At 43.7% G+C, this 20,804-nt stretch overlaps 1 protein-coding gene across 1 annotated transcript in view; it reads right to left on the bottom strand.

Annotated features, from left to right (window-relative positions):
- Positions 1-251: 251 nt before the first annotated feature.
- The window catches only part of UFL1 (UFM1 specific ligase 1), a 109,205-nt gene continuing 88,652 nt past the window's right edge, over positions 252-20,804 (bottom strand). The window contains exons 18-19 of the mRNA XM_040350125.1: positions 2,985-3,165; positions 252-622 (exon numbers count right to left, since the gene is read on the bottom strand). Of these exons, the coding sequence (XP_040206059.1) occupies positions 404-622; positions 2,985-3,165 (400 nt within the window). The 3' untranslated portion in view covers positions 252-403. The remainder of the gene's footprint in view (positions 623-2,984; positions 3,166-20,804) is intronic.

The following is a 20,804-nucleotide window of genomic DNA, read 5'->3' as shown; positions in this document are numbered from 1 at the left end:
AATAAATTAATGAAATGAATGGGCAGGAGCTTGACGGCTGCAAAAGCTCCTTAAAGTTAGTCTGTAAAAGCTTTAGACACTTACAAGTGTCAGGCATTTTAGGAGAGTTTAGGAGAGCTTCTAGGAGAGTTAAATAAATGTCCTGTGTGCATGAGGCCTTAAAAAAAATGAACTGTAGTGATCAGGTGTTTTGGAATGACAAAAAGACTGATACAGCTAGAAACAAATGTAAAAGGGGTTCTGTACATAGATCATTATTAAAAGATACTTTTATTAGAACAATACAATCTTATTCTTAGATAATTCATCACAAAATAATGGCAAAATAAACCCTATTTAAATTAGGGAATACATATTTTCATTATCTTGTGAAACTGTGCATTTTTAATATGGTTTTCTTCTGTTACTCTTCAGATGCAGAGGACTTTCTGGAACGCAGAGCGAGATCTTTGATTTTGGTGGACAGTTCCTGAAGTTCCTTTCTAACGTCTTCTGATGCTTTTTCAAGTACTTCTGCTGGGTCTCCCAACGTGTCAACATTTTCATCGTCCTTTTGCTTTGTCTGACCTATAAGCTGTTTCACCACAAGGCTTTGGTAGTTAACCAAAAGGCTATGCTGATCCTGGAATAAAAAGAACAAAACAACAATATCAGATATAGTCAAATTGAAGGAAAAATAAATTTGGACAACTTGGTGATTAAATTAATATTTAAAACAGAATCATTTTAACTCAATTTAAAGCATAACTAAATCCACGAACAAAAATGTAATCTATTGCAGATTAACAGTCCTTAGATGTGGTAGCTCCATTTGTTTTTTCAAGCCAATAGCGGTTTTAGCAAGTACAAAATATGCTTGTTGATCTTACCAAAAATCCAGTGTCACTCTGCATGAAATGTTGAGAAAGCGCAGAACCATGGAGTTGATTTACTAAAATTGCAGAGTATACAATCTGGTGCAGCTCTGCATAGAAACCAATCAATTTCCATTTTTATTTATTTTTTGTCAAAGCTTAATTGAACATACTGAAGTTAGAAGCTGATTGGCTACCATGCACAGCTGCACTAGATTTTGCACTCTTCAGTTTTAGTAAATGAACCCCAGTGTTACCTTTCTTCTGTGAACTACTAGTCTCCCCATCCCACATGTAATTAGGATGAATATAGGTAAACATATTTACATAGGTCTAACCTGTCTGACTACCACAGCAACCTCTCCCCAAAAAGAAACAAAAAAGTGGAGTGAATGTAGCAACCCCCCCATTAAGAGCCGGTTCACACAGGGGCAACTCGTCAGGCGACTCAGCCGCCTGACAAGTCGCGCTCCGCTCTGTTCAATGGAACCATTCTAATAGGAGCCACTCAAGTCGCTCCGACTTAGAAAAAGGTTCTTGTATGACTTTGGGGGTGACTTGCATTGACTTCAATACAGAAGTAATTTTGCGAGAACCGGGTCTGAAGGGCTGGTAACATGCAATGTGTTACATTTTTGTTTTTATTTTTAGATAAGATATAAAAATATAATTTTTTTTGCTTAGATAGTTTAACCCTTAAAGTGTTACTAAACCCAGGACCATGCATTCATTATATTTGGTCTTCCACAGTACACAGAACATGGAAATTAAACTTTAGTAAATATAAAAACTACTAAATACCTCTTCTCATCAGCAGTATATAGCAGTCTTTTGATTTCTATCAATGTGTGGTAACGCTTGTAGGAAGAATTTTCATTCTGTTCTTACTGTCCTATAAAACTTCAGGGCCCCCTGATACTCCATCTGGACAGTGCTGATTGGCCCTGTGCTGATCACATGCACTCTCCCAAGAAAAAAAAAAGAAGAAGAAAAAAACGCTCCAGCAATACACATCAAACTGAGCATGTGCAGCCTGACTCCTTCCATTTATAATATTCAGAGAGGAGTTGGAGACACTGGAAGAAGGTGCAGATCAGACAAGACAGGATCAAACAGTCTTTTTACACAATGCAGAGGATTAACCCCTTAGGTTCCACAGTGAGTATAACAAGTATGCTTTACTGCATATAAACTGATTTTACTGTTGTGTGTTTAGTAACACTTTAAAAGGATTTTTTTTAAACTGTTTGAACATCGCATTCACTTTTATAGCTCGCTCCACCATAGAGTGTGTACAAGCATATAAACCACTGTGATCTGTGCTGCACACTACTAAAGTTTACCTGTGATAATAGAAATATGTGGGCTGTCATTGTTGGTCTCATTTTAAAGACGGCAGTTATTATGAAATTCAGATTTTCAAGATGGGCGACAGTTGCCGTTCTCTCCATACTTGTTCTAGGACAGTGATTCAGAATGAACTGAATCTAAAGCACCAGCATGATAGCCAAACGTATTTGGTTTTCAGGAAAGGTCTGCAATTCCTGCCTCCCTTTTACTCCCCTGTTGCAGAGTTTACTTGGGGCTGAGGTCTCTCTACCTGCCCCCTGTGACAGTGCTGGGTGCCCGAATGGCATGCTGAAAGTAATAGGTATTTCTCTTTTCTCCCAACAGCTAAAGCAGTGGGGGAGTAAAGTTAAGGTGAATACCTGCAGCTGGGAAGCAAAGCAGTTAGAACAATCTACTTGCTTTGCCCTGCATGGTTTTCTTTAGATAAACTACAGACACAGACCACTGGTTTCAAAATCAGCTGATAACCTTTTTTCCTTGCAGATATCACACAATGCCTATTAACTATAAATACTTTCAGCAATAAATGCACTGTCATCTCAAGTTTTCTTCAGATAATGGGAAACATAAAAGGTAATATATTTCAGGTGTACTGGTCCTTTAAATGTAAAATAACTATGTCTAGGTGTAACCTAAATGGAATAGGAAAAGATTTGTAAAAATGATCCCTCATGACATTTATGTTTTACATCACTGTCACACAACATATCTATATGCTATTTCGCATGACTCACAGTTGTGCTATGCAGTACATATACTACAACTTGTTCATGACAATACCTCAGGGATCTTGGATTTCAGAAAAGCAATAATCTGTGGGACACATCTTCCTGGTGCGTGAAGCATACAATGTGTTGTGAATTGGAACAGCAAGACAGATGTCAGATGCAGAACTAGGGCTGCGTCTTCCGTGACTTTGAGCTGCTCGATAAGAGCTAGCCTGTGCTGGAACAAAACTTGCCTAAAAAAGAAAAAAAAAATGTGTCACTTGTGTTAAAATGCTCTGAAAAGATCAAAAGCAATCCTTTTTAATAATGACTGTTTCAACAACCGTACAAAAGCAGCATGTGAATGGGTTCCCCAACAGCGCAAGGACATATCAGAATGGTTCTGAGGAGACAGTCTTGTCAATATTCCTACCGCACACGTTCCTGGGAAGTATGGCTCTTAAAATTGTGGGTGCTGTAGCACTTACCAGTTGGGTCCTGGAAACATAAAACAAGTGAACATATTCGCCAGCACACCAAGGATCAACACTCCCTTCGAAAAGGTTTCTTTTATTGACAGAGATTACATCACAGAAATAAGTGCAAAGGTTTGCAACCATGCAGGGCCCCGTTCGTCAGGCATATGATGGCTCACATGCCTGACGAAGGGGCCCTGCGCAGCTACGAAACATTGCACTTATTTCTGTGATGTGCTCTCTCTCAATAAAAGAAACCTTCGGACGGAAGTGTTGATCCTTGGTGTGCTGGCGAATATGTTTTTTTTTTTAACTTCAAAAAACAAGTTTATTGAGATGTGTTCAAGGTGTACAGGTCATACAATACAGGAGTTACATTTCCTCCTGACTTACAACATATGCATTCTGAACTCAAGGCCTTCCGCCTTGACAATATGTTCCAGGTATGTATACCTATCTTTATTACAATCGCCATTGCCATATCTTACATGAGGGATCCCTTTTCGTATTTCCTAATATGCTGTGGTCATACATTTTCTTCTTCACCCACTTCCTTCCCTGTATTACTCCTGGGTTATACTGTGCACGTTTCCCCATCCTCTAACCACCTGTCCCATACACTAGAGAATTTTTGTGGACGGCCCCTATGTTTATATATCATTTTCCTGTAGGGTAATACAGCATTTATTTCCTTCTTCCAATCCCGTAAGGATGGAGCCATTGCTCGCAACCATGTCTTGGCTACCACTTTTCTTGCGACAAACAGTGATTCCTGTATAAATATGGACTGGTATTTGTCAACCTCAACGTCTGGTATTAGGCCCAGTAGGCACAGTTTTGGGTCCATTCCCACTGGTGATCCCATATTGTCATGCAGGAATTGCGTCACTTGAAGCCAGTATGCCTGCATGTCAGAGCACTGCCATATTAAATGGTAGAAGGTGCCCTCCATCAATAGACACATGGGGCATAGTGGGCTTCTCGTGGGTTGGAATTTTGTCATTCTCAGTGGCGTCAGGTATGCTCGGTGTATTATATACAGTTGTGTCAGTCTGTCTGAGAGCTTGGGAGATGCGGTCTTCACTCCCTCCAGAATTTCCCCCCATTCCTCTGACTCGATGGGGCCTACATCCTGCTCCCACTGTATTCTTGCTGCCTGAATTATTCCGTTTACTTTACTTTGCCTGATAGCATAGTATAAGTTGGAAATGAGTTTGGTCGGGTCGGCTCCAAATATGATGCCCAGCACTGGTGAGACACTCAGGTCCACTGCTGCCGATGCTATTTGTTTGCTAATTGCGTGCCTGAGTTGCAGGTATCTGAAGAGGAACTGTTGTGGAAGGGAGAACTCCCTCCTCACCATCGAAAAGGGCTTGACCCCATTTTCTGTTAGGATCTGGGAGAGATATAGAACCCCATATGCTGCCCAGATCTGTGAGTCTGGTACTGAAGTCAATTCGGTCATGCCTCCATTTAGCCACAGCGGCGTGTGCGAGTGCATATGTGTCCTGTGTTGCTTTTTAAGTGCTATGTCCCATATCTTTTGAAGGTGTATTAGCATACCGGCTCCAAACTGCGATGTCTTACAGCCTCCCTGTCCTCTTCTGAATATCGCCTGGCAGGGGGTGTGAAACACCCCTCCCGGCTTATTGCAGACCAGCGATCTGTATCTCCCCGACTCAACTGTGTTATAGTGATAGAGGTGAGAGAGTTGAGCTGCTACATAGTAGTCCTGGATATCTGGTAGAGAACAACCCCCCTCCGCCGTTGGATTTTTAAGTACATGCCATGCCAGTTTGTGTCTGCCAGATCCCCATACAAAGGAATTTAGTATGGCCTCCATCTGTTTGAATATCTTCAGTGGGATATATAGGGGAGCGTGCCATATCATGTACAAAATTTTGGGTAGTAGGATCATCTTAATTAAATTGATTCTTCCCATGACCCCCAGAGGTAGTCTCGCCCATGCCTGTGTTCTGGATTTTATAATTTCAAATAGAGGGTCTATATTGAGGGACACATACTCCTGTAGATTTTTGGTGACCATAACTCCCAAATACTTAACCTCTGCTACCCTTTGTAGTGGCATTTCCGATTGGGTCTTTGACGGAGGGAACTGATCTAGTGGGAGGATCTTGGATTTATCCCAGTTTATTTTGAGCCCGGAGAATCTTCCTATCTCCTCTATGATGTTTAATGCCGCTGTTAGTGATGGGCCCTGATCTGCTAAATAGAGGACCGTATCATCGGCATATAGTCCTATCTTTTCCCATGTGTCACCTTTTCTAAGTCCAATGACCTCCGGGCTCATCCGTATGGCGATAGCCAGGGGTTCTGCAGCAAGGGCATACAACAGTGGAGAGAGGGGGCAGCCCTGTCTCGTACCCCTCTCCAGGGATATATGATCCGAGAGCCAGCCATTAACGTAAACCCTAGCCCTGGGGGTCTGGTACAGAAGCCGCACCCATTTTATAAAATTTGGTCCGAATCCAAAGCACCTTAGGCATTCCCACAGGTATGGCCACTCGACTGAGTCGAAGGCCTTGGCCGTGTCTAGCGCCACTACTACTCTCGTCCCCGTGTTATCGTGTTGAGCTTGGATATTCATAAATAGTCTACGTATGTTCATTGCTGTATTCTTCCCCGGCATGAACCCGGTCTGATCCGGGTGCACTAGGGAAAGAATAACCTCATTTAGTCTATTGGCCAGTACCTTGGCTAGGACCTTTATATCCACTGGCAACAGGGATATAGGTCTGTATGACTCTGAGTATTGCAGATCCTTGCCCGGTTTCGGTAGCACTATGATCTGGGCCTCCTGCATGGAAGAAGGGAGCTTCTCTAGTTCAAAGATGGAATGAAACAATTCCTTCAGTTTAGGGATTAGGACCTCTGAGTAAGTGGCATAGAACTCTAATGGTAGGCCATCTAGTCCTGGCGCCTTAGATTTGGCCAGTTGCGACACTGCATTATCTATGTCGTGCGTTGTAACCGGGGCTTCTAATAATTTAGCTTGTTCTGAGTTAAGTTTGGGGAACTGCAATCTATGTAAGTAGTTTCTAATTTCCGCTGGCGTGTTTTGACACTGCGATTTATATAGAGCCCCATAAAAATCTTTGAATCTATCTGCCACCTTCGGGGGGTCTGTGATCACTGAGCCGTCCGGCTCTATCAAAGACACGACCACCGGAGGCCTATCCTCCATGTGCGCCAGATATGCCAGCATCTTCCCTGCTTTTTCTCCATGTTCGTATATCCTGGTCTTGTTAAAAAATACCCGCTGTTTAGCCTTTTCCATAAGTAGTTGTGATACCACCCTGGATTGTAGCTTGACCTTGGTGAGATTTTCTAGAGATGGCTGCGCATTATAGGTCCCCTCCAGATCCCGCAACGCTTTCTCAGACATGGAAACCACCTCCTTCGAGGAAGCTTTGAGCCTATTAATCCTGTTATCTAAGATCCTACGTGCATGTAGTTTAAATGCATCCCAATGCTCATTTATCCAGGTAGCATCTCGCCCCTCCATAAAATAGAATGTCAGTTCCCTGGTCACACTATCTTGGTCTGTCAGGGCTGTCAGCCAGTAGGGATTTAGTCTCCATATCCTCTCGGGTGCCACCCCCAGCAGGGACATCTGTACCCAGCACGGGGAGTGGTCCGAGAGGGCACGAGTAAAGCCTGCCCCTGTCACTCTCGGCATCAAGGGTTTTGACATAAGAACATAGTCTATACGGGACATGGTTGCGTAGCTCGCCGAGTGGCATGTATACGCCCGAACTTCCAGGTTTCTCTGTCTCCAAACGTCTACTAACGCGAATTCCTGAAAAAGTCTACTTAGTCTGGTCTGTCTAATAACTCCCACTCTCCCCTCTACACCCTTAGGGCGATCCATGTATGGATCCATGGTCATATTAAAATCCCCCATCCACACAGCCGGGATATTCTGGTGCCTGGCCATAAATTCCAAGCCTTCTATTACGACCTCAGAGCTGTATGGAGGGGGGACATAGCATATTATCAACACCATAGGGACTCCCCCAATTAATACATTCATAAACAGATACCTCCCCTGCTGATCAGACTGCAGTGTTACAAGCTCAAATGGGGTGGCCTTAGTCACCAGCAATGACACACCTCTGGAAAAACTGGTATGTGTGCTGTGGTATGCCCAGCCAATCCATGGACGCTTCAATGCCGCCTGCAGATGGCCTGTAACATGCGTCTCGGTTAGGGCTATTACGTTAGCTTTCTGCGCTTTCAGATATGCGAGAACAGCCGTTCTTTTAATTTTGTCTCTCACCCCTCTGACGTTCCATGTCAGAAATTTAATAGTTGTCATGTCTGCATCTCATATACATTTCTAAACCGTCTCGGTCTACCCCACAGTTCACTGACCAATTGCATCTGCCTTTGACTCCCAAGCATATCCATCCTCCTCCAGTACCCCTGCTTCCCACCTTGCACATCTCCATAATACATAGAACCCAACTACCCTTTGTGGGCCACAACGGTGGCTCCGCCCGTAGGCAACCTTCCCCCCTCCCAGCCCAGCACCCCCCAAACCTGGTGCAGGCATTTGATCCCCGAACAAAATAAACCAAACTGTCTCAAAAAACATCCAGCTTTGAACTCCAGCTGGAGGCACATTTCTTGCTTCTGTGTGTAAGGACGTTACTTCATACTTTTCCATGGGGACGATTGTCCACTGATCCAGGTGTGGATCTAACACGTGTGAGATCAGTGATCCCAGGCAAACATTAGGCCTGGGCTCCTCTTGCACTAGAGGATTCGGTGCATCAGGCTTCACATTGTCTCAGTCTCTTTCCAACAGCCATTGTATGCGTCTGGGCATCCAGCTTGCGGCTCTTGTCCCTATCCAAGCCTGTGTCTAAAGGTGTGGAAATATGGGGGACTCGGTCTTCCCCCCCAGGCCCGGGGGGGGGGCAAAGTGGGGGACCACCATCAGATCAGTCCGACAGTGCAGATACTGCATGGTAGAAACAAACCATAGGGGAAAGGGGGGCTGGAAAGCGAGCGAGGTGTCTCGTGCCCCAGGGGTGTCTGCACAGTTACACTGTCTTGTCCCGCTATTATCCATGACTTTGAGACCCCCCCTGTGGTAGTATGTGTCCATTCCTCCCCCTCCTCCCCATCTCAGGTGTACTCACGATCGCTCATTTACAGGACCATTCCTGCCTTCCCTTCCGATCCATCCATGCTACGGCCGCAGCAGGTGTGTCAAAAAACTGTGCTTTTCCATCTTCCTCCACTCTCAGACGGGCAGGAAACAACATGGAGTATCTTATGTGCAGCACCCGGAGTCTGCGTTTCACTTCCTGAAATTGCGCCCTTTTCTTCTGAACTTCACTGGAAAAGTCCGGAAAGACCGCCACGTGGCCATTTCCCAGCTTAATATTCCCCTTCTCTCTGGATAACCGCATAATGGTGTCTCTGTCCCTGAAGTTTAGAAACTTTGCGATAAACGTGCGGGGGGTGCTCCTTCAGGTGGGGGCTTAGCTGGTATCCTATGCGCCCTTTCCACCGCAATCATCACTGAGAATGCTTCTCTTCCATAAATTGTGATGAGGAGGTTTTCCAGGTAGTCGGCTGGTTCTCTGCCCTCTGCTCTCTCCGGTAAACCAATGAATCGCAAATTACAGCGGCGGAGTCTGTTCTCCATTTCGTCCTGATGTGCATGGAGCTGGTACATTTGGCGCTTTAGTTCCTCCGTTTCCTGCTGTAAGGGGTGCAGAATGTCCTCTGCTGCTCCTATCCGGGTCTCTGCTTCTGTGACCCTGTCTCTCACTGTGGCTAGGTCCTGTCTCATTAGAGATATATCTATTTTGACCTCGTCGATCTTTGTTGTTAAGGTGCCCTGTAGCGCTGCGAAAGCTTCCAGCACCTTCGCCGTGTCTGCGGCCTGGCGGTCCTCCCCACGTTCCTCGCCGGCGCCATCTTTGGCCTGGTCCTCGCCTCCTTCATGCCGAAATTTTGCCAGCTTGTCGACCGCTGAGGATGGTTTCTTTGGCGGCGACATTCTCTCTCTGCTCCCCGGACCTTCCAGCCGGTGTCAGCGCGGTTTAACCACTTGCCGTCGCCGCACCGTCATAATACGTCCACAAGATGGCACTCCTGGGCGAGATCACGTATTATGACGTCCGGCGCGGGAACGGCGATGGGGCGCGCGCGCGCGCCCCACCGCCGTTCACGATGATCAGATTCGATGCAGAACTGATCAATCACCAGGTCCAGGCCAATAAAATCTGGCCTGGACCTGGTGATCGCTCCTACCAATGGTTGTCTTCCCCTGGCAATGTTTTGTAAACATTGGCAGGGGAAGTACTGCTCTCTCCCTCGTGTCGGTCTTTCCGTTCCAGACCGAGAGGGAGAGAGCATCTAACAGTGAGTTGCACAACACTACACTGACACCAGGTCACGTAGGCACACTTTTAACCCCCTGATCACCCCCCGATCACCCCCCAAATTAACCCATTCACTGCCTGTCACTGTGTCACCCAGTACAGCAATCAGATTTTTTTTTGATCGCTGTACTAGTGTCATTAGTGACAAAAATAAGTGTTAGGGTAATCAGTATTAGGCTCTAAATAGTCTAGGGACCCCCCCTAACCCCCCCCAATAAAGGTTTAACCCCATCATTACCCCCTGTCACCAGTGATCACAGTATAAGTGTCACCGGTGACGCAGTTTAGCTAGTTAATTTTTTATTGCATCAAGGCACCCGCCATATTTTTTGCAATAAAATTTTAACCCCCTGATCGCCCGGCGGGTGATCAAAGTTTGGTTTTAGCGCCAGATAGGGTCTGCGTCGCCCCAGGCAGCGGCCAATAGCGCTAACACCCACGCACGCACCATACGCATCCCTTTAGTGGTATAGTATCTGATCGGATCGATACTTGATCTGATCAGATCTATACTAGCGTCCCCTGCAGTTTAGGGTTCCCAAAAACGCATGGTTAGCGGGATCAGCCCAGATACCTGCTAGCACCTGCGTTTAGCCCCTTCGCCCAGTCCAGCCCACCGAAGTGCAGTATCGATCAATCGATCGATCACTGACACAAAACACAAAAACACATAACTGCAGCGTTCGCAGAGTCAGGCCTGATCTCTGCGATCGCTAACAGTTTTTTTGGTAGCGCTTGACTCAGTCGCTAACAGGTCAGGTGCTTTTTTGCCTGTGAATCTCACCACTGTACCCCTAAATTTAGAGCCCAAAATGGCAAATCGATGGTACAGTGATGAAGAGGCCTACTTGTTTATGAGCCTGACGGATAGTGATGAGGAGGTCACGCATCTGTCAAATTCTTGCTCAGAATACGATCCTGTAGACGACAGTGGCTCCCTGACAGATAGCTCTGACGACGGAGTGGTCCCTGCTAGGGTCAGGCGTACCAGACCCCGATCTTCTGCTGTCGCTGAGGTGCAAGAACCGCAGGGCTCTCGTATGGAGGAGAGAAGTACTAGCGCCGCTATTCCTTCTGGTGAACTGGCAAGCACCAGCGGCCTAGTACATCCTGGTCATATATCCAGCACTGCAGTAACACTTGGTGACGTGGCGAGTCCCATAAGTGCAGTTCAAGCTGGAGAGGTGGCAAGCACGAGTAGTGTCCCGCTGCCACCAAGAAGAAGAAGACGACAAAGACAGGCCCGTCCCCATAGTGCCCTTCCTGCTGCATTCGCCAATCCTGATTGGGTACCCACCACTTCTGCAGCACCTGTACTTCCCCCATTCACTGGCCAACCCGGAATTCAGGTGAATACAGTTGATTTTACGTCACTGGATTTTTATTCGCTGTATTTCACGGAAGATCTCTATAGATCTATTGTGGACCAAAGCAATTTGTACGCTGGTCAATTCTTCGCCGCTAATCCCCAGCTGTCCCTTGCCAGAGATTGGAAGCCAATTACGGTTTCCGAATTTAAGATCTTTCTGGGCCTTTCCCTCATCATGGGCATTACTAAAAAGAGTGAGCTGCGGATGTATTGGTCCACGCACCCAGTTCACCATATGCCCATTTTCTCTGCCTCCATGACCAGGACACGATACGAGCAGATCTTGCGGTTCATGCATTTTAGTGACAATGAACTCTGTCGTCCTCGGGGAGACCCTGAATTCGATCGGCTCTACAAAATTCGGCCCCTCGTAAACCACTTCAACGAACGGTTTGCAGCCTTGTATAATCCCAATCAAGTTGTCTGCGTTGATGAGTCCCTGGTTAAGTTTTCTGGCCGCTTGTCATTCAAACAATTCCTTCCCAGCAAGCGTGCCAGATACGGGGTCAAGTTGTATAAGCTCTGTGACAGGGCAACAGGCTATACATCTAGCTTTATGGTTTACGAGGGAAAAGACAGTCACGTAGAGCCGGAGAATTGCCCTGATTACATAGGGAGCGCTGGTAAGATAGTGTGGGAATTGGTGTCACCCTTATTCGGAAAGGGGTACCACTTGTACGTGGACAATTATTACACAAGCGTGCCACTTTTTAGTCACCTTTTTGATTATGGAATTGGCACATGTGGCACCGTGCGACCTAATCGCCGGGGCATCCCCCAACGGCTTGTAGAATCCCGTCTTAGTCGGGGGGAGAGAGCCTGCTTACGGTGTAATAATTTGTTAGCAGTGAAGTGGAGGGATTCACGGAATGTTTTCGTTCTGTCCACGCTTCACGCAGACACGGCAGTCCAAATTCCTACGGCGACTGGTGTTGTGGAGAAACCCCTCTGTATCCACGAGTACAACCTTAACATGGGAGGGGTGGACCTCAATGACCAGTTGTTGGCGCCGTACCTAATTGCCCGGAGGTCCAAAACGCTGGTACAAAAAAGTGTCAGTGTATTTGTTTCAATTGGCTTTGCTGAACGCTCATGTGCTATACAGAGCTTCAGGACGGACTGGATCCTTCCTAAAATTCCAGGAAGAGATCGTCGAAGCCCTTCTGTTTCCAGATGGTGCTGTGCCTCACCTTCCCAACGCAAATGCAGTGAGCCGGCTGTATGAGAGGCATTTTCCTTTTGTCCTCCCTGGTACCCCTACCCAAAGAGCCCGCCAAAAAAGATGTCGTGTCTGCAGCAAACTCGGATTTAGGCGTGACACCCGCTTTTATTGTCCCGACTGTCCTGACCAACCTGGTCTCTGCATTGGTGTATGTTTCAAACGCTACCACACACTAGTTGAGTTTTAGCGTAGGGTACAGCACCACACAGTCCTAGGCACACCAACACAGGGTCTCGGAATATGTGATGGCCATCACATTTTGAGAGACCATAATCTGCAACGTTCAGTTTACAGTTTTCTTACAGTTTTTATAAAAGTGAAAAAAAGTGGAAAAAAAATTAAAAAAACTTACACAAAAACACAAAAAAAAATATAAAATAAAAAATCCAAAAATAGTTGTGGTTGTATTTTTCTCCTCTCTTTATTGTTCTCTTATGTTCACTCTCTACTGTCCACTCACTATTGTTCTATATCTATTCTCTCTATTTTTACAATGTTTTATTGTATTTGCTTTGCAGGTATGGTATGTTATACTGTAATGTTTGTTTTATTGTTAACCATCATTTGTTTAGCAGGTACGCCATTCAGTTGCATCGCGGATTTATTTAGCGTGACAGCAACAGCGTTTGCTCCCACGATTTATAAAGCTGTGACTCCAACGCTGTAGGAGGTGATTTCACCACCACGGTTAAAAAAAAAAGCATATATGCCGAAGCATGGGGGCAGCAGGGGCGGAGGAGCGATTTTGCTCCTAATGCCGCGTACATACGGTCGAAATTCCGACGGAGGCTTGCCCGTGGAAAAGTTCGACCGTGTGTATGCGGCATAACTTTTTATGCGGGAGGATGCCCCCATGCTTTGGCATGTATATTTTTTAGGCACAGGTTGCGTTAAAAAATGTTTTATTTTTTACTGTATTTATTTTTTTGGTATTTGCTTTGCAGGTATGGTATGGTAAGATCTTAATATTAAAATGTAATGTTACTTTGTTATAATGTTAACCATCATTTGCTTAGCAGGTACGCCATTCAGTTGCAGCACGGATTTATTTAGCGTGACAGCAACAGCGTTTGCTCCCACGATACATAAAGCCGCGACTCCAACACTGTGGGAGGTGATTTCACCACCACAGTTAAAAAAAGAGCATATATGCCGAAGCATGGGGGCATTAGGGGCGGAGGAGCGATTTTGCTCCTAATGCCGCGTACATACGGTCGAAATTCCGTCGGAAGCTTGCCCGTGGAAAAGTCCGACCGTGTGTATGCGCCATAACTTTTTATGCGGCGTACATACGTGTGTGAGCGGCATAACTTTTTTGCGGGAGGATGCCCCATGCTTCGGCATATATAAATGGTGCATGTATGCCCATCATTAGAAGTGGGTGGATGAAGGGAGGTATTCTAATGGTGGGCATACCCACCGATCAATCTTTTTTTCGTTCAGCCAACAGGCTGCATGAAAAAAAAAAAAGATTACAATACATGTCCAACAAGAACCATCAACGTATGGTATGTTGCTGGACTTTGAATGGTTATACCAGAATGATGCCTGCGGGTTTAGGTATCATCTTGGTATCATTCTTTTCAGCCAGCGGTCGGCTTTCATGTAAAAGCAGTCCTAGCGGCTAATTAGCCTCTAAACTGCTTTTACAAGCAGTGGGAGGGTATGTCCCCTCCCCGGATATAAACTGCGCCATTGGGAAAGTGGGAAAACATTTTATCACACCGATCTTGGTGTGGTCAGATGCTTTAAGGGCAGAGGAGAGATCTAGGGTCTAATAGACCCCAATTTTTTCAAAAAAGAGTACCTGTCACTAACTATTGCTATCATAGGGGATATTTACATGCCCTAAGATGGCAATAAAAATTATAAAAATAATAAAAAAAAGTAAGGAACAGTTTAAAATAAAATTAAAAAAGCAAATTAAATAATAATAAAAAAAAAAAAAAAAAAAAAGCACCCCTGTCCCCCCCTGCTCTTGCGCAAAGGCGAACGCAAGCGTCGGTTTGGCGTCATATGTAAACAGCAATTGTACCATGCATGTGAGGTATCACCGCGAAGGTCAGATCGAGGGCAGTAATTTTAGCAGTAGACCTCCTCTGTAAATCTAATGTGGTAACCCGTAGAGGCTTTTAAAGGCTTTTAAAAATGTATGTAGTTTGTCGCCACTGCGCATTTGTGCGCAATTTTAAAGCATGTCGTGTTTGGTATCTATGTACTCGGCCTAAGATCATCTTTTTTATTTCATCAAACATTTGGGCAATATAGTGTGTTTTAGTGCATTAAAATAAAAAAATATGTATTTTTGCCCAAAAAAATGCATTTGAAAAATCGCTGCGCAAATACTGCGTGGTAAAAAAAAATGCAACACCCACCATTTTAATCTGTAGGGCCTTTGCTTTAAAATAATATATAATGTTTGGGGGTTCAACTTAACTTTCTTGCAAAAAAATAATATGTTTTTATGTAAACAAACAGTGTCAGAAAGGGCTTTTTCTTCAAGTGGTTAGAAGAGTGGGTAATGTGTGACATAAGCTTCTAAATGTTGTTCATAAAATGCCAGGACAGTTCAAAACCCCCCCAAATGACCCCATTTTGGAAAGTAGACACCCCAAGCTATTTGCTGAGAGGCATCTCGAGTCCATGGAATATTTTATATTTTGACACAAGTTGTAGGAAAGAGAATTATTATTATTTTATTTTATTTTTTTTGCACAAAGTTGTCACTAAATGATATATTGCTCAAACATGCCATGGGCATATGTGGAATTACACCCCAAAATACATTCTGCTGCTTCTCCTGAGTACGGGGATACCACATGTGTGAGACTTTTTGGGAGCCTAGCCGCGTACGGGACCCCAAAAACCAATCACCACCTTCAGGCTTTCTAAGGGTGTAAATTTTTGATTTCACTCCTCACTACCTATCACAGTTTCGGAGGCCATGGAATGCCCAGATGGCACAAAACCCCCCTAAATGACCCCATTTTGGAAAGTAGACACCCCAAGCTATTTGCTGAGAGGTATGTTGAGTATTTTGCAGATCTTGCTTTTTGTCACAAAGATTTGAAAATTGAAAAAAGAAAAAAAATATATATATATATATATATCTTTCTTCATTTTCAAAAATAAATGAGCGCTGTAAAATACTCACCATGCCTCTCAGCAAATAGCTTGGGGTGTCTACTTTCCAAAATGGGGTCATTTGGGGGGGTTGTCTGCCATCTGGGAATTCTATGGCCTCCGAAACTGTGATAGGCAGCGAGGAGTGAAATCAAAAATTTGCGCCCTTAGAAATCCTGAAGGCGGTGCTTGGTTTTCGGGGCCCCGTACGCGGCTAGGCTCCCGAAAAGTCCCACACATGTGGTATCCCCGTACTCAGGAGAAGCAGCAGAATGTATTTTGGGGTGCAATTCCACATATAACCATGGCATGTGTGAGCAATATATCATTTAGTGACAACTTTGTGCAAAAAAAAAAAAAAAAAAAAAAGTTTGTCATATTCCAGCAACTGGTGGCAAGATATAAAATATTCCATGAACTCAAAATGCCTCTCAGAAAATAGCTTGGGGTGTCTACTTTCCAAAATGGGGTCATTTGGGGGGGTTGTGTGCCATCTTGGCCTTTTATGGCCTTCAATACTGTGATAGGTAGTGATCGGTAGTGAGGAGTGAAATCAAAAATGTATGCCCTTAGAAATCCTGAAGGCGGTGCTTGGTTTTCGGGGTCCCGTACGCGGCTAGGCTCCCAAAAAGTCCCACACATGTGGTATCCCCGTACTCAGGAGAAGCTGCAGAATGTATTTTGGGGTGTAATTCCACATATGCCCATGGCATGTGTGAGCAATATATCATTTAGTGACAACTTTGTGCAAAAAAAAAAAAAATTGTCATATTCCCGCAACTTGTGTCAAAATATTAAATATTCCATGGACTCAACATGCCTCTCAGCAAATAGCCTGGGGTGTCTACTTTCCAAAATGGGGTCATTTGGGGGGGGTTTCTGCTATTTGGGCATTTTATGGCCTTCAAAACTGTGATAGGTAGTGAGGAGTGAAATAAAAAATTTGCGCCCTTAGAAATCCTGAAGGCGATGCTTGGTTTTCGGGGTCCCGTACGCGGCTAGACTCGCAAAAAGTCCCACACATGTGGTATCCCCGTACTCAGGAGAAGCAGCAGAATGTATTTTGGGGTGCAATTCCACATATAACCATGGCATGTATGAGCAATATATCATTTAGTTACAACTTTTTGTAATTTCTTTTTTCTTTTTTTTTTTTGTCATTATTCAATCACTTGGTACAAAAAAAAAAAATATTCAGTGGGCTCAATATGCCCCTCAGGAGATTCCTTGGGGTGTCTACTTTCCAAAATGGGGTCATTTGGGGGGATTTTGTGCTATTTGGGCATTTTATGGCCTTCAAAACTGTCTTAGGTAGTGAGAAGTGAAATCAAAAATTTGCGCCCTTAGAAATCCTGAAGGCGGTGCTTGATTTCCGGGGCCCCGTACGTGGTTGGGCTCCCAAAAAGTCTCACACATGTGGTATCCCCGTACTCAGGAGAAGCAGGAGAATGTATTTTGGGGTGCAATTCCACATATAACTATGGCATGTGTGAGCAATATATCATTTAGTGACAACTTTTTGTAATTTCTTTTTTTTTTTTTTTTTTTTTGTCATTATTCAATCACTTGTTACAAAAAAAAAAAATATTCAATGGACTCAACATGCCTTTCAGCAGGTTCCTTGGGGTGTCTACTTTCCAAAATGGGGTCATTTGGGGGGGTTTTGTACTTCCTTGCTATTTTAGCACCTCAAGAATTGAGATAGGCAGTCATAAAATAAAAGCTGTGTAAATTCCAGAAAATGTACCCTAGTTTGTAGATGCTATAACTTTTGCGCAAACCAATAAATTTACGCTTATTGGCATTTTTTTTACTAAAGACATGTGGCTGAATACATTTTGGCCAAAATGTATGACTAAAATTGAGTTTGTTCGATTTTTCTTATAACAAAAAGTAGAAAATATCATTTTTTCTCAAAATTTTCGCTCTTTTTCCGTTTATATCGCAAACATTAAAAATCGCAGAGGCAATCAAATACCATCAAAAGAAAGCTCTATTTGTGGGAAAAAAAGGACGCAAATTTTGTTTGGGTACAACATTGTATGGCCGCGCAATTACCAGTTAAAGCAGCGCAGTGGAAAATTGTAAAAACACCTCTGGTCTTAAGGCTGACAAATGGTCCGGTGGGAAAGTGGTTAAAGACCCAGAATATGCGTGCAATCTATTAGTCAGGATCTATTGCAAGAGGAGCTCTGTCTCCGCACGTCTCACTCCATTGCCTGCCAGGCCACGCCCCGCTGGCGAATATGTTTACTTGGTTCTGAGGAGAGACTTTATTACCCGGCTCTGTATAGATCTATATGGAGTTGTAATTACAGTGAAAGTTACAAAAGAGAAAAAAACAAATGCTGTACTCTTTCTTTAGAAAACCCAGAACGTTCTGCAGGCCCAATAAGGGTACACCCTGTAATAAATTATCATTGGTAAAATAAAAGGTTTTATACAAATAATAAAATAAAAATACTTATTTATACAATAGGAGCTTAAAAACATGTACACTTAAAGCTGAAATCGAGGCCCCTCCAACAATTGCTGGCACTGAAAAAAAAAAAAAAATCTTAAACCTTTTCGTACCAATTCCGCAATTACACGATGCTCTGAGTCTTCACTCTTGTTCACAGGAAGCAGGGTCCTTCTTTGGTTGTCCGTGTCACTGCCTGCATAATATGAACACTTATTGGCTGTCTAACAGCCAGGTTCTTTCAGGATCCAGAAGACAAGCCTCATAACGACAGCAAGAGGGGACTGTTGGGAACCGGCAAGCAACAGCAAATCTACATTGCTGGAATTATTGGTCACCTTAACCCAGAAACGGTGTCAGCATACAATCAGGGGTGTGTAATACAATGCTTAAAGGGGTTGTAAAGGTAAAAAATGTTTTCCCTAAATAGCTTCCTTTACCTTAGTGCAGTCCTCCTTCACTTACCCCATCCTTCGATTTTGCTTTTAAATGTCCTTATTTCTTCTGAGAAATCCTCACTTACTGTTCTTCTGTCTGTAACTACACACCGTAATGCGAGGCTTTCTCCCTGGAGTGGAGAAAGCCTCTTGAGGGGGGGGGAGCGAGCAGGAGTGTCAGGACACCCACTTACACACAGCTCCTTTCTCTATCTGCAAAGTAGAGAGTGTTCTGACTTGCCTGCTCACCCCCTCCCCCTCAAGAGGCTTTCTTCACAACAGGGAGAAAGCCTTGCATTACTGTGTGTAGTTACAGACAGAATAACAGGAAGTGAGGATTTCTCAGAAGAAATAAGGACATTTAAAAGCAAAATCGAAGGATGAGGTAAGTAAAGGAGTATTGCACTAAGGTAAAGGAAGCTATTTAGGGAAAAAAATAGTTTTCCTTTATAACCCCTTTAAACGAGATGTATTTTTTTTAATTCATAGGTGAATGGAGCATTGGTCCGAACAACGCAGATTGCTCGCTTCTCACAGCTTCCCGAGCAGAGAGCTGCTGTGATCTGTCAGTCACCGGCTCTCTGCTCTGCCTTGCCCTGCTCACTGGAGCGCTGGGCTGTGGAGGGGGCGAAAGCGGCCAAGGTCAGGCTCTCAGCGGCTTGCTGAAAATCTCAGTTCGCTCTCTGCTAAAAAAAAAAGGGCAAAACAAACTGCACTCCTGTAATCCACATGAGATGTACAGCCAAACGAGCTTTGGCTGTACTTCTTTAAAAAAAAAGTAAAGAAAATGTGCTACATGGGTACGGAATGGCTGAGAAGTGTGTGGGGTTAATCTTTTTCCAGAGATGGGCATTTAAAATAATCTACCCAAAACCATTAAAGTTTCTATGAGATTTCTAATTCATAGGTGGTTTCCCATACCAGCTAATTAAATTACATTCTGTACTGGTCCAACTTTAGTAGCATGCATTCTGTACTTAAAGTACAACTAAGGGCAAAACTTTTATTTTTTTCGGCAGAATGGAGATGGATTACAGTTTTATTAATGTCTTTGCTCCCATTAGGGAGATTCCCCCACTCTATTTGTCCGGTTTACCATCACTGAGAGTGAAAGTAAAAAAAAAAAAAATCACAAATTTTGGGTTGTCCCCAGAAAAGTAATAGAGTGGAAATCTTCCATTGGGGACCTGGAGGTCCCCAAGAGAATCCCTTAATATGCAGTGATTTCCTCTCGACTCCTGTTTTGGCTATGGACCAGGAAGTGAAGGGAATGCTCCCCAATGGGACACACATGCTCTGACAGGGGTTATGTGACCCTTCCTTACTCTATCCATTAAATGAAAAAAAATAAAGTTTTGCCCATAGTTAGCATTTAGAAATACGTATTCTTGATTGAATTTGGCCATATTGTTTTAATTATTGGTTAACAATATGTACAGTAGTACCATTTTAGAATAGATGGCATTCATTTGTCATATTTCCTTACAATTTCAAAACAGAAGCGTTGTCTCAATTTTTGGATGGGCAGACATGTCAATCAGCGCTTTGTGCTCTGGTGCCCAAACTGTGCAACCAGAACTGAAGGTTCTGAACATGCATATAGTTGTTTTGAGATTCTGATCTATCTTTAATTCAGTATATGGAACAATAGTTTTTAGTCACTCAATCCTAATGAATCCTGACATGAACATGCTAAAAAATAAACTCTATGGACTGTGCACAAATCTGAATTTGTCCTTAAAATGCATGTACATAACTAACTTGCAAGAGACAACATAAACAAGGTAAACTATGGTATGCTTTTGGGAGGGGTTTTAGATTGGTTAGGAAGACCACAAAAGAAATATTCTGACATTTACCACCTCCATAAATAGCCCCGTCTTTACAAAATGTGAACATTCCAAATCGAAAATGTACTGGGCGAGAGATAAACATTCAAGTGGGCCTATACTCTCCAGTAGCCTGGCCATATCTGTGTTTGGGGAGATTAGGCCAAGCAAAAGGTTACATTTAATAACATTTTCTTTTTAGAAAGTCAGGCACAGGGACTGCAACACCACAGACTAAAGCATTTTAAAACATTAAATTACAGTGCATTCTTGTTAACATTATCCACCTATAAACTCTTTTTAAGAGGCCTTGAACAAAGCACTAACATAGACATGTCAATCAAGTCCGTAGTACCAAAAATATACGCCTCGTCAATCCCACTAACATTCTAGTGTAATCACTAAAATCTTTTGAGATTTGGGCATAAAAGGCAACCATTATCAAAATACTGTATTCGGATAAATATATGCGTTGTGCCTCGTACACACGGCCGGATTTTCCGAGAAAAAAAAGTCAGAATGGCTTTTTTTCTCGGAAAGTCTGGCCGTGTGTA

This window comes from Rana temporaria, chromosome 4, assembly GCF_905171775.1.
Source record: "Rana temporaria chromosome 4, aRanTem1.1, whole genome shotgun sequence".
NCBI lineage: Eukaryota > Metazoa > Chordata > Amphibia > Anura > Ranidae > Rana > Rana temporaria.
The sequence above is the reverse complement of the archived record's forward strand: the minus strand, read 5'-3'. Positions and strand labels throughout refer to the sequence as shown.